Source organism: Ovis aries, chromosome 15 (assembly GCF_016772045.2).
Source record: "Ovis aries strain OAR_USU_Benz2616 breed Rambouillet chromosome 15, ARS-UI_Ramb_v3.0, whole genome shotgun sequence".
Classification (NCBI taxonomy): domain Eukaryota; kingdom Metazoa; phylum Chordata; class Mammalia; order Artiodactyla; family Bovidae; genus Ovis; species Ovis aries.
Genome location: NC_056068.1, coordinates 52,518,084 through 52,531,152, shown reverse-complemented (window position 1 = coordinate 52,531,152; position 13,069 = coordinate 52,518,084). Strand labels below are relative to the sequence as shown.

The following is a 13,069-nucleotide window of genomic DNA, read 5'->3' as shown; positions in this document are numbered from 1 at the left end:
GCAGTGTCTACAGTAAGGAAGCAACAGCTTGAGTGAGGGCCTGATGGCCAGAAAGCACACAGTGTGCAGGATAGGGAGCAGTGAGACGTGTCTGGACACCAGTTGTCTGCGTATGTGAGGGACTGCTGAGACTTGGAGGAGACAGTGGTTAAGGGGAGAAGAGTGGCCTAGTGGATTTTGAGTCTGAGCTCTGCCAGCAACTTCCTTGGTGAGCCTGGGACAGTCCCCTTTCCCAAACTGGGCCCCTTACCCAAACTGTATCCTGTCTGGAAAAGAGGGTTTGTGTTAAAATCAGATGATTCTCCAGTGACCATCTGGGTTTAGCATTTTGGATTCTAAGATCTCGGATCCTAACCATCGTCCTGTGAAGAATGCATGCAAGAATTGTACCCATTTTACTGCGAGGAAGCCGCGGCTCAGTGAGGAGCAGTGACTTGACCACCACCACACAATCACGGAGGAGTAGAGTCGGATTCCACCAGCACCCGGCTCTCTGCCTCCTCAGACCGGGCAAGCCGTCGTGAAGCAAGAAAACAGTCGGTCTCTGGTCCAGGAAGCAGGCGCTGCAGGGGACGGAAGGGTCGGAACCCATAGAGCTGTGGGGCCAAGCAGCTGGGCGGAGGTGCCCAAAGCCAGCTCGCGGAGGAGAAGTGGGTGGGTTAGGGGCCGGGCGGGGCCGGGGGTGGGGACGCCCGGGGGGAGGGAAAAGAGCTCAGAGAGCGGGTCGGAGAGCGAAGCAGAGGGGGCGCAGGCAGAGCTGGGCGCGGACTGCGAGCCGAGGGGCTGGCGGAGCGCCTTGGGGCGCAGTGAGGGCACCCGCGAGCCCAGGGCGAAGAGTCCAACAGACTGCGCTCTGGGAGCCTTACAGATGGGCAGGTAAGACGCACTCGGAAGGCCGAGCTGGAGCCGGGGATAGAAATGAGCGATCCGACCGTCTCCCTGGAGGCCGGTGACCCGACCTTGGGGGCAGCTCGGGTACAGACCCCTCCTCTCCAGGAACCCAGCCACAGGAATCCCGGGGCGCACGTGGCGAGGCTGGGCCCCCGGCACGCCTTGGCCGGAAATCTGGGGGTTTGGATCGGCACTCACGGGCTCCGGGAGGGCGGCACCAAAGCTCCTTCTACATCCACAGATGTGCGAGGGAGCACCTGCGGCTCAGCCGCGAGCGCACACGCGAGTCTTCTCGCTGGGCGGGAGCCGCTTGCTCTGCGAGTGGACTTGCCAGTTCGCCACTTCGCTGTGTTTCTCGTCCTAGGCGCCCCAGTCCCGGGAGAAGCCTTGGGGCCCCCTTAGCCATATTCCAGCGCTAATAACATAGATCTAGGCTGGGGGTCAGGAGACTTGCGTTCTAGTTTACAGCTTGTGTAAAGCTGTGCCAATCGCCCACCTACCTGCTCTATGCCTTGTGCCTTCTCCTCTTGGGTTACCACCTGTAAGATGAGCCTCCCGTTCCTGCCGCCCATGTACTCCGCATGGCCTGTGGGGAAGGGGGACTGGACCCGAGAGTCTCTGCTGTAGAAAGTACAGGAGTTCAGTCCCTTTTGTGAGGGCTCGTGGAGCAGTATCTCCTCCTATCCCCTCTTCCCACTTATCAACAGTTTGCCTATGGGGAAACAGGTCCAGAGAGGAGATGGCTTGCCCAGGGTCACAGACAGAAGTAGAACTCAATTCTCCTCACTCCTATCTCAGGGCTGACTCCGCTTCAACAAGCTGCTGTTGTTCAGTCACTATGTCCAACTCTTTTGCAACCTCGTGGACTGGAGCCTGCCAGGCTCCTCTATCTGTGGGATTTTCCAGGCAAGAATACTGGAGTGAAGAATACCCCATATCCTTCTCCAGGGGAATCTTCCCTAACCAGGCATTGAACCTGTGTCTCCTGCAGTACCAGGCAGACTCTTCACCACTGAGTCACCAGGGAAGCCCCTTCAGCCACAAGAGTGCATTGAAGATGTGTTAGCTGCTCCTTATCTTCTGGTATCCAACCAGTTGTTGGCTCTAAGTGGGGGAGAGCCATACTGGAGGCAAGGAAACTGCTTTCAGATTTTCTTGATTCCTTGAGATGATAGCAAACAAACTTCTTCATTCCTTTCTCAGTCCACGCTTTGCAAAGCACCTTTCTACCTATAAATTGAATAGGTGAATGCTCCAAATTACGACTAAGAGGGTAGCAAGACAAGAAAGCCCATCTTACTGATGGGGAGAATGAGGTCCAGAGTGAAGAAATGACTTAACCAAGACACACGGCTAGACACACCTACAAAACAGAACGAGTCTCTTGACTCCAATTCCATTGTGTTCTCTATCACCAGCAGGACTACAGAATAGTACCCCTAAATGGAGAGAGATTACAGGGCTGATCAGAAAGGATGAGAAACAAGAAAGATACTCTTTATTTCTGAAAGAGGTAAGTGTATCTGAGAATCAAGAATAATAAAGAACCTCCTGGCTTTCTCTGAGGCTAAGAGAAGGAAGGGAGGGGAGAGGAGACATAGAGTTGGCTGTTCTTGGTAAAACTGGGAGGCAGGGTAGGGGAGGTAGGTAGGGAAACAGAAAAGAAAACAAAGTGACCGGCTGCCCAGTAATTCTCTCTAATGTTTATATGATATGTTGCAATTTCTTTTTTTCTTGTTTTCTAAATATTTATTTATTTGACTGTACCAGGTCTTAGTTGCAGCAAGTGGGAACTCTTAGTTTCAACACGTGGGATCTAGTTCCCCTATCAGGTATCCATCTGGGGCCATCTGCATTGAGTCTTAGCCACTGGACCACCAGGGAAGTCCTTGCAATTTCTAAAACACTTTTCCCCCATGGTCTCTCTCCAAATTGCGGTGTGAGGCAAGTTGGGGGGTGGATAATTATCCCCATCTCATAGATGAGATTCAGAGGAAATAAATGCAGTGCTCAAGGTCACACAGCCAAGCAGACAGCCGAGATTGGAACCATGAAAGGCGCACTTGAAAGGCAAGATTAGAGGCTGGGAGACTGGGATTTGGACTGTGTGTGTGCAGCAGGTGGGTGTGTGTAGCCACACCCTGGGTAGGTACACAGGGAAGAGGGTTGCAAAGCCGCTGCTGGTGTTCCAGGCCAAGAATGTTTGCCCTTTGGATTGAATGGGGTTCAGGTGCAGGGAAATCTGTGCTTCTAAAGGCGGCTTAGAATGCCTCCTCCCCAACCTCGCTTCCCCACCTGACCAAGATAGTGTCTTTTCTTTGAGCTTTCCCTTCCCATGACCAAAAGGAATCTATTTCCGCCTGCCCTTGAACTTGCTTTGTAAGTGCTTTCATGAATGTGTATTTGTGTGTGCAGGAGGGACTAGTCTAATAAGAAGAGGTATTTATCCATGTGTTCTTGAGTGCCTACTATAAAGAAACGTATGAGGCACAGGTCCCTCCCCTCACCCTTCCCAGCTCACAGTTTAGCATATACATCTATATCTATTTATATTTCTACACCCCCAATATCAGTATACACCCCCAATATCAGTATAGTATAGTGCTCTAATAGGATTTTATGCAAAGCCCTTCAGGAACAGACAAGAGGAAGAGACTTAACTGGCTAGGGAGTGGAGAAGAGGATGTCTCAGGAGAGGGTCTACCCAGGTGACATTGGAGTGGGTCTTGAAGAATGTGTGGGAGTTTGCCAGGCAGATAAAAAGAGGATGGGCATTTCTGCCTTAGCAAACATCATGAGCAAAAGCAAGAGGGGGCAAAATGCAAGGAATGTTTGGAGAATGGCCTGTAGCTCAGTATCATGGGGCATGGGCAATGGGGAGAGCTGCAGTGAGATGAGGCTGGAGGCAGGGTCATATCTAAAGGAGCTTGAATGATAATCAGCAGAGGTTAGACTATCTTATAGAGAACAGAGAACTTACAGTGAAAAGATACGGAGATAACTGTTTTTCGTCCCAGTTCCCAGGCTATGAGACCTTGAACAAGTGACTTCCTCTTGGCGGTTGGGGGGCGGGCGGGGAAAGTGCATGGTTTTTCCCACTGGTTGAATGAGGGGGTTACACCAATGACATGATTGTTAAGATCCCTTCCAGCTCAGATTCTATTTCTTTGTCTCCTTCTAACTGTATGTTAAGCTTCCTTTCACACCAGCCCATGGTGGTGATAAGACCACCAGGCAGGCCAGAGGCAAAATTTGCAGTCCCAGGAGTTATCTTTGGATTCCCTACCTGCTTTATGTGACTGCTTTCCCATGCCTTTCTACTACACTTCCAAGCACTTCAGACACTCTTTCTTGAAGAATAGCTAAAACAGAGCAGTAGGGAAACCAAAAGAACCAATAGTGGAGTTTTACTTTTCCCCAGAGAAACCTGAAAGAAAACCTCACTAAGATACCCAATTTATCCTTCAGGTCACAGCTTTATGCCTCCACTCCCAAGAAACAGGTCAGGCAAAATGAAGTCAAGAACACATTGGGTGAATCTGTTAATGTGCAGGGAAGAGTAGCACCAGGGTGTGGAGGAAGAGGGTGCACTTGGTTTGTATGGGGGCAGAAGTACATCTGGAGCAGAAAAGACCGTGGGAGACAAGACTGTAAAGTAAGGTGAAGTGTTAGTCACTCAGTCGTGTCTGACTCTTTGTGACCTCATGGACTGTAGCCCGCCAGGCTCCTCTGTCCATGGAATTCTCCAGGCAAGAATACTGGAGTGGGTAGTTTATTCCCTTCTCCAGGGGATCTTTCCGACCCAGGGATCAAACCTTGGTCTCTTCCGCTGCAGACAGATTCTTTACCATCTGAGCCACCAGGGAAGGTTAACTCCTCCCAAAGTCACCAACTTCTGCCTTTATTGGATCCTCAGTTACAACTGGTGAGAGGGACTTCTCTTGTGGTCCAAGAGAAACCAAGAGCTTGGTCCATAGAGAACCAAGCTGTCCCTTTAAGAGCTCTCTGCCTCTCCTGAAGCCACAGGATGTCCTTGCACACAGGCCCTCCCTCCCACCTCAACCCAGCTTCTGCTGCTAAGTTGCTTCAGTCGTGTCTGACTTTGTGTGACCCCATTGACAGCAGCCCACCAGGCTCCCCTGTCCCTGGGATTCTCCAGGCAAGAAAATTGGAGTGGGTTGCCATTTCCTTCTCCAATACATGAAAGTTAAAAGTGAAAGTGAAGTTGCTTAGTCGTGTCTGACTCTTAGCGACCCCATGGACTGCAGGCTACCAAGATCCTCCGTCCATGGGATTTTCCAGGCAAGAGTACTGGAGTGGGGTGCCATTGCCTTCAACTCAACTTCTAAAGACATGCGACTATGGCTCTTTTGCGCCCTCCATCAGAACCACAAATATCCAACCAGTGTGTCCAGAGAGGAGCTGGAAGAAAGTCTGAGGAATGAATGGTTTTGTGAACCTTTACTTTCCTCATTGAACCCTGCCTCAGAACCCACCCTGTCCTCCATGCTTTCCCCCTAACCCCACTTTCTAACAGACAGAGTCTGTCTCCCCAGGCTAGATCTCACTGGCAGGTGAGCTATAAAGAGGAAAAATGAACAAGTCAACAGATTTGGCCTTCAGTTTATCTGGGCTGGAATATTAAATATAACAGTCCTGGGACTCTGAAGAGTCTTAACCTTGGAGGAAAAAGTCTGCAGTCTTCTCTATCTTGTCATCTGTGGGACTCTAGAGAGCCCCCAAATCCTCTCCCACCAGCCTACCCAGTCTCCCAAATCTCACAGTGTGGTTTTATGGTATCTTCATGGGATGTTAGATCGGGACCTTACAGAATCACACAGTAAAACCCGTTCATTTTACAGATACACACAGGAGCTGGGGCCCAGAAAAGGGAAGTCACATACCCAAAGTCACACAAGTAGCAACTGAATCAAGACAGCTCTTTGGTTTTCATTTCTTTCACTGTAAAATGAGGGAGGTTAGCTAGATGGACTCTGAAGCCCCTGCCAGCCTCTGCTCTGCACAAATAAAACCACCACCACATCTGTGGCATGTCTAGTGCCATGCACTCCCTCATTTTCCCCTTTAATTTTCACAACAAAGCTATGCTACAGCATTGATGTCATGCCTGTGTTTATACCCAGTCTATCCAAATAGGCAGATTGGTAACATGGTTTTTTCCTATGTAAAACAGCAACCCAGTTCTGGCCGCCATTCTGCCACTCACCTCATTTCCTTGGGTCTCAGGTCCTTTCAGCCTTTTAGAGACTCGTAATGAGATGTCAGTACTCAGGGAAAGGGAATGTTTTAATTTTATTTATTTATTAGACTGCATCAGGTCTTCGTTGTGGCACTAGGGGTCTCCATGGAGCACAATTGCCTGGAGCACAGTTTCTCTTTCATTGCGGCACATGGACTCTCTAGTTGAGGCACACAGGCTCAGTTGTCGCATCAAGTGGGCTTAGTTGCTCTGAGGCATGTGGGATCTTAGTTCCCCAACCAGGGATAGAACCCACATCCCTTGCATTGCAGGGTGGATTCTTAAACACTGGACCAGTGTTTCTTAAACCCAAAAGGGGATGTTTTAGACTGCACTGTTAGCTGATCCCTGAGCAGCAGCTCATGTGTTGAACTGAGGTTTCTCATGAAGTCACCCAGTTGAGACATTGTGAACCTGGTGTTGGGGGACAGCAATCAGGGGTCCCTTGGTCATGGCACAGTTCCCTTAACTACAACCCTAGGCTGGCCTGATCCCGCTGCTGCAGGAAGGGGAGGGGAAGTGGGAGGGAGTGATCACCCACAGTAAAGTTATTGCACAATTCTTGGGGCTTGGCCTTAGGCGATCCACCGTGGTTCTGAGGGGTTTTTTCCTGTGTGTCTGGTTCCTTCCTTTTCTGTCCCCCAGCCGCCCCCGCCCCCAGGTCTGGGCCTTCCCAGCTTCCAAAGTCCATGTGTTGCAGGAAAAGGGACCCCTTCCAGGGCCGCCTGAAACTGGGCTCTTGTCTAACACTCGGAAATGAATTGTCCGAGGAGATACATCTGCTGACAAAGCAAGAGATTTTACTGGGAAAGGGCACCCAGGTGAAGAGCAGAAGGGTAAGGGAACCCAGGAGAACAGCTCTGTCACGTAGCTTGCAGTCTCGGCTTATGGTGATGGGATTAGTTTCCGGGTTGTCTTTAGCCAATCATTCTGACTCAGAGTCCTTCCAGGTGGTGCACACCTTGTTCAGCCAATGTGGATACCAGAGAGAAGGATTCTGGGAGGTGGTCAGACATGTGGTGTCTCCTTTGGACCTTTCCCGAACTCTTCCTGTTGGTGGAGGCTTATTAGTTCCATGTTCATTACCAGGATCTCCTATCCTAAAACAACTCATGCAAATAGTTACTATGGCGCCTGGCCAGGGTGGGCGGTTCCAGTCAGTGTGCTTCCCCTAACACATGCTGAGACCTCAGATGTGTCCAGGGACATCCTGAAGAGGCTGCAGAGCTAAGGAGCCTTGGGGCACCCACAGGGAGATTCCTGGAGCTGACGAGGAGCCAGTGAATTTGCCCGCTGTTCCATAAGCCTTCCCGGGGGAGGTGGCCCTCCACCTGCCCTGTCCGTTCAAGCCCCCTCACAAGGATATCTAAGGGAGGTGGTGACACTATCTGCCCTGGGAAGGAAACCTGGGCCACTGGAAACAGAGAGACTGCATTTTCGTCTTGCATACTGCTTCCGTTTTTCATTGTGTATATGTATTTACTTCACAAAAACAACAAGTAGATTTTCATTTTAATGAAAGCCGTGGTCTTTTTTTTTAAATTAAAATGTGTTTTAAAACTCCTCTTCACCATAATAAATGTATATGCTCAAGCAAGCCTGAAGAGGGGGCAGAGCAAAGATAATAATCTTCTTCTTTCTAATTAATGAGATTTTTAATGTGGTTAAAAAAAAAAAAGCAATGTAAATGTTATCATCTCAACCATCTCAGTAGTGTTCATTGTTATGAAACAGACCTCTAGATCTTTTTCATCTTGCAAAACTGAAACTCTACCCATTGAACCACAATTCCTGGTGATAATCTTTTTTGATAGATGAGGAAACTGAAGCGCAAACAGGGCAAGAAACTTATTTTACTCAAAGTGAGTTCCTCTAGCATTTATGCTATCTGTCTGTTGTCTGCCTATAAAACTATCTGAGGCCCCTTCTTCCTGCAACCATTACACTAGCCATCCCCTCCCTCAAGTGCCCCTCACATCTTCCATCTGTCCCTGCCCCCACCTTTATATCCCCTCCAGCTCAGCTCATGTCTCAGCATCTTAAACCTAGACTATTTCACCTGTCATGTAGCTCCCTGCCTCCATTCTTGCCCCTTTCACTCCACACTCCACATGGCAGCCAGAGAGTCCTTTCCAAGTACAGATCTGATCATTTAACCCCACCTTTAAAATGTCATTCTGTGGTTCTTCTCCACCTACATGATAAAGTTCCAACTCTGTAGTCTGGTACTCAAGGCCCTCCCTGATCTGGTTTGGACCAGCATCTCCACCCCACATCGTATCCTTCCAGACATATTATGCTCTTTTTGCTACTTTTCATTCTTTAAAACATGCTTTCTTGTTATGCCTCTATCCATCTGTTTCCTCCCCTTGCCTCTTCTACTTCCAAAAGATTCTTCAAGGTCCAGGTCAAATTCTTCCATTGCTGTGAACACTTTCCAAGCACCGATCAGAATTCATCCCTTCTTGCTTTAAGCCCCAGTACCTCCTAGGTTGTCTCCTACATTAAGAACTGGTGATGTGCCCTATGTGTAGGGACTGGTCTCCTGGAACTCCCAGGGTGAGCCTCCCAAGAGTGAGCCCCATTAGTGATGACTGGCCAGATGATTCATTGAGCCATTTGTCTCATTGTGCTGCTCCTGCTTCTCATTAGCCCATATGAGGAAACACGAAGGCACAAATTTCTTGCCTGGTAAGTGGGATAGTACATGAGAACTTATGCCTCCCGGATCTTAACTCTTCCCTCCTCCATCCAGACAAGGTTGTCCAAGTTCTAGATGGCAGAGGGCCCCAAACGCCTTGCACAAAATGTGAGCCAGTCCTGGGTTATTGCTGTATTACTTAGATTCTTCCCCCCAACATCTATATTCATAGCATTATTCATGAATATTTCTTATGAACATAACTAACTGTCAACTTTTCTGGGGAAAAGACCTTATGGTTAATAGTCAAGTGTGTTAACTTTGGTTGACAGCACTACCTTAGAAAAAAGAGTTGGAACCAATGTTCAGTGAACACTGAGTGCTTGGCCCGTGAAAAATCCAAAGTGGCCATTTTTACTGGAGACCACCAAGGGAAGGAGAGCTAAGGTAGTCCCCGCCTTGCCGACCAGGAGCATGTGGCTGCTGATAACCCTTATCAGTAACAAGAGGACAGCCTCACATTGCCTCATATGTAAGTGCTGGGGCAAAGGGAAGGCTGTGATGATAAAGCTTGTGGATTGTGGTGGGAGTGCACAAACGCTTCCTGAAGGAAGTGCGTGTGGAGCCTTGTTTAAAAGGAATGACATGTGTTTTTTCAGAGACTAGGATGCAAGGTTGTCTTTGGCAGTTTTTCTAAGCCATAGACTAAGGATATCTGAGCCACGTACACACACAGTGATGTTGTTCCGGAAGGCAGAGTAGTGGAGGTGGCCAGTGTCTTTTTATCTGAGGTAGGTAAAACCCCAAACCAGACTGAGTGCTCCTTTCACTCCACTCCCCTCAGGCCCAGTGCCTGCAATGGTTTCAGCCCCTCCCTGCTTCCCCAGCCACCTGTTTTCCGACAGAATTTCCTCTTAATAGCTATGAATACCTAGAGTGGGACCTAGGATGCTTTAGCGGTCAAAAGCCCCAGTGTCTGCTTCTCGAGGCAGGGGGAAATCTAAGCCATCCCCAGACATCTTCTACATGGTGTCTGCGAAGCATGGAAAAGAACTGAGCTGTGGTAGAGTTCAGAGGCCTGTCTTCTCACTGTGCTATGTGGTCCTGCCCATAGCTGGCGTGGAGGCTGCAGGAGCTCTGAGCTAGTCATCAAAGAGCAGGGCTCTGTCTCGGCTCTACCGCCGATATTCTCTGTGATCATGGACAAGCCACCCGGTCTCTCTGGGCCTCAGATTCCCTATGTGTAAAATGGAAAGAATTATAGCATTAAATAATTCCTAAGGTCCTTCTAGCCTAAAGCTCAGTGACTTATAGAGTCCCCAGAAGAGGATAGATCAGCATGGTTATAGTGCTTAAGGAAGACTTCCTTCCACAGGCATTTATGGAGCACCTACTGAGTGCCGTCATGAGTGCTTATATATAGCAGTGAATAAAACAGACATAGCAGGATTTCCCTGGTAGTCCAGTGGCTAAGAGCCCATGCTCCCAACGCAAGCGGTGTGGGTTCAGTCTAGGGAACTAGATCCCACAAGCTGCAAGTATGAGTTCACATGCCACAGCTAAAGATCCCACATACCACAATAAAGGCCCAGCAGAATCAAATAAATAATATTTTTTAAAACAACAACAAAAACCCAAAACAGACATAGTCCCTAACTTCCTCGGGCTTGCAGTCTAGTGGAGAAGGTAGGTAAACAGGTAGTTAGAATAAACTGTGAGGCTGGGATTTTAGCTGGGGTCTGAAGAAATGGTAGGGTCATTCAAGCTTTAAGTAACAGAAACCATCTTCTCTCTTTTCTGTCACTGCCAGGACATCCTCCAATTCTTCCCTCACCTTCCCTGTTGCTATGGAGACCACCAGTGGGGCTGAGACCTGGCATGAGAGCCTGCACGCTGTGCTGAAGGCTTTAAATGCCACTCTTCACAGCAACTTGCTCTGCCGGCCGGGGCCAGACAACCTGACTGAGGAGAAGCGGGCCAGCCTGCCTGGCCGCAATGATAACTCCTACATGTACATCCTCTTCGTCATGTTCCTCTTTGCTGCCACTGTGGGCAGTCTCATCCTCGGATACACCCGCTCTCGCAAAGTGGACAAGCGCAGCGACCCCTATCACGTGTACATCAAGAACCGTGTGTCTATGCTCTGATGCTAAGAGGCCGGGAATGGCAGAAGATCAAGACACCTGAGGATTATCTTCTGGGGCCTCCAGAACTCAGCTAGGGGCCATATCCAGCCTCTGTGTCCTTATCTGTAAGACTAACAAGGAACAGTGCTAAGGGAGGTCATTGTCAGGATGGGAAGAGAAGATCTGATGGACCTGGGCCTTGTGGATAAGGATTTTTTCCAGCAAAGATAGACTTTCTAGCCTGTGGGAGCCCTATGAACAAATACATAGACACAGCAACATATAATAAAAAGTGAGTGGCCTAGTTGCCAGAGTGTTGGGGGCTAGGGGTTCAAGGAAGGAGAAGAGGAACTCATAGCAAAGGGAAATGAGATAGGAAAATACCCTGAGGACACAGTTTTTTGATGTGTTATGGTGATGATTATCCCATATCACAGATAGGAAATCTAAGTTATGTTGCTTTTTCATAGTTGTTCACATTTTACATTTTTCAGACCATTCAACATTTGTGATGTTACCACCCCGTGAGGGAAGCAGAGCAAATGCTCTTCTGCCCATTTGGGCCAGAGTGGTGCCATGACTGGAACCCAAGATCTCTGGTCTCTTTGCCTAGTGCTTTGCAAAACTCTGTGCTACCTAAGAGTGGATCTAAGCCTGAAATTTACATAATTCTAGGGAGTCCTCCTTAAGAAGAGTAATTTTCAAATATCTTATTTTTGCAAATATTCCAAAAACATATCAGCATATTAATACATTGTTAGGTCCCCTCCTAAGACCTTAAGAAGGAGCCATGTGAGTACAGAACCCTAAATGTCAAGCCTCATTAGCTCCATGGTTCCTGTGCCCTTCCAGCCATGTCCCCCTGCCCTTCCCAGTCCCATCGCCAGTCCTGGGAACTTCACTACCTCTAAGGCAGCTTCTAACATTCTGATTGAATTCTGTGAGAAATCTTCTGATACAAAGTTGAAATCTTGCTTCTAGAAAATTATTATTACACCTAGAAGATATCATATTAAAAGAAGCAGGTACCTGATTCAGTGGAAAGAGAACCAGCTCTGATTCTACTACCAGTGTGGTGTATGATCTGCTAGACACTTTTCTGACTCTTGTCCTTCTTCAGAACCTTGAAATAGAAGGAAAATTGAAATAGTTGAACGTCTCTAAGTGCTCGATCAGATCTGACATTCTAGGTTTCATGTACATTGATTTGAACCATATAAAACTGCTGTGCTTGTAGATTAAAAAAACAGCTGAATATCAGTAGTCTCCCATGGTTCAGCTGAATTCCTCAAATGTGGCAAGCTACAAATCCCAGAATGGAACCTTCCACTCTTCTGTTTCATTTCTGTTTTTAAGGGATCTCCATGGGGTCTCCAGAAAGCCCTGTCAAAACATACACATTTGTGTACAGCAAACACTTTGAAAGAATATTTTGATAGCACTTACCACTGAAGAGGAGGATTATGGGTGATTTTCCCTTTCTACTTTAAAATTTTATGTAATATTTGATTTATTTGACTATAAGTATGTGTCTTATACGATAAGGTCAGGTGTGGGGGAGGGAGCTACTTCTGCTTCGAAAAATAAATGCCTGTGTGTTCCTTGAATGGAGGATCACAGAACAACTTTGCTTCCCCGAGCAGTTAGTTATGTTGATTCCGTGCAAATTCATGTGCTCAAGCCTTTCCTCATATCTTCTCGAGGGAGAAGGTGGAGACCTGATTAAGAATATGTGATGTAAGAGTGTACAATGGACTTGGAAGTCTACAGCTGGATGGGACTTTGGCGACCACCCAGTCCAAACGCCCAAATAACATACAGAATCCCGTGAGGTATGAGAATGAATGTCAAGTGATGGGTGCTATCAGGATTTGGGGAGATGAGATTGAGGAGATGTAGAGGAGCCACAGAAAGGTAGGATTTGAACTGGGCTTTGAAACAGGACAGATCCCAGTGGACAGAGTGAATGAAGGGAATGAAACAAGGAAGCCTGGAGGCAGAAATGTGGTGAGACCACCCCCCTGAAGAGAGCAAGGTCAGGTGGATGTTGGATGGAGCAAGAAGCAGCCCAGAGTGGCTGCATTGGGAGTTCAGTGTCCCCATCGATGGGGGAAACTCCCCTTCACACACCTGGAGAAGGAAGTAGCAACC

At 48.2% G+C, this 13,069-nt stretch overlaps 1 protein-coding gene across 8 annotated transcripts; it reads left to right on the top strand.

Annotated features, from left to right (window-relative positions):
• The first annotated feature begins 714 nt into the window (after positions 1–714).
• On the top strand, positions 715–12,543 carry KCNE3 (potassium voltage-gated channel subfamily E regulatory subunit 3). 8 transcript variants are annotated; one of them, XM_042233224.1, is made up of 5 exons: positions 715–876; positions 2,313–2,404; positions 9,125–9,324; positions 9,452–9,583; positions 10,603–12,543. In XM_042233224.1, exon 5 carries the CDS (start codon positions 10,640–10,642, stop codon positions 10,937–10,939), a length of 300 nt encoding a protein of 99 aa, XP_042089158.1. In that variant the 5' UTR covers positions 715–876; positions 2,313–2,404; positions 9,125–9,324; positions 9,452–9,583; positions 10,603–10,639; the 3' UTR covers positions 10,940–12,543. The 8 variants fall into 8 exon arrangements, with proteins under 8 accessions (XP_042089158.1, XP_042089156.1, XP_042089157.1 ...); XM_042233222.1 differs by having other exon boundaries at positions 2,310–2,404; XM_042233223.1 differs by lacking the exon at positions 9,125–9,324.
• Positions 12,544–13,069: the final 526 nt, after the last annotated feature.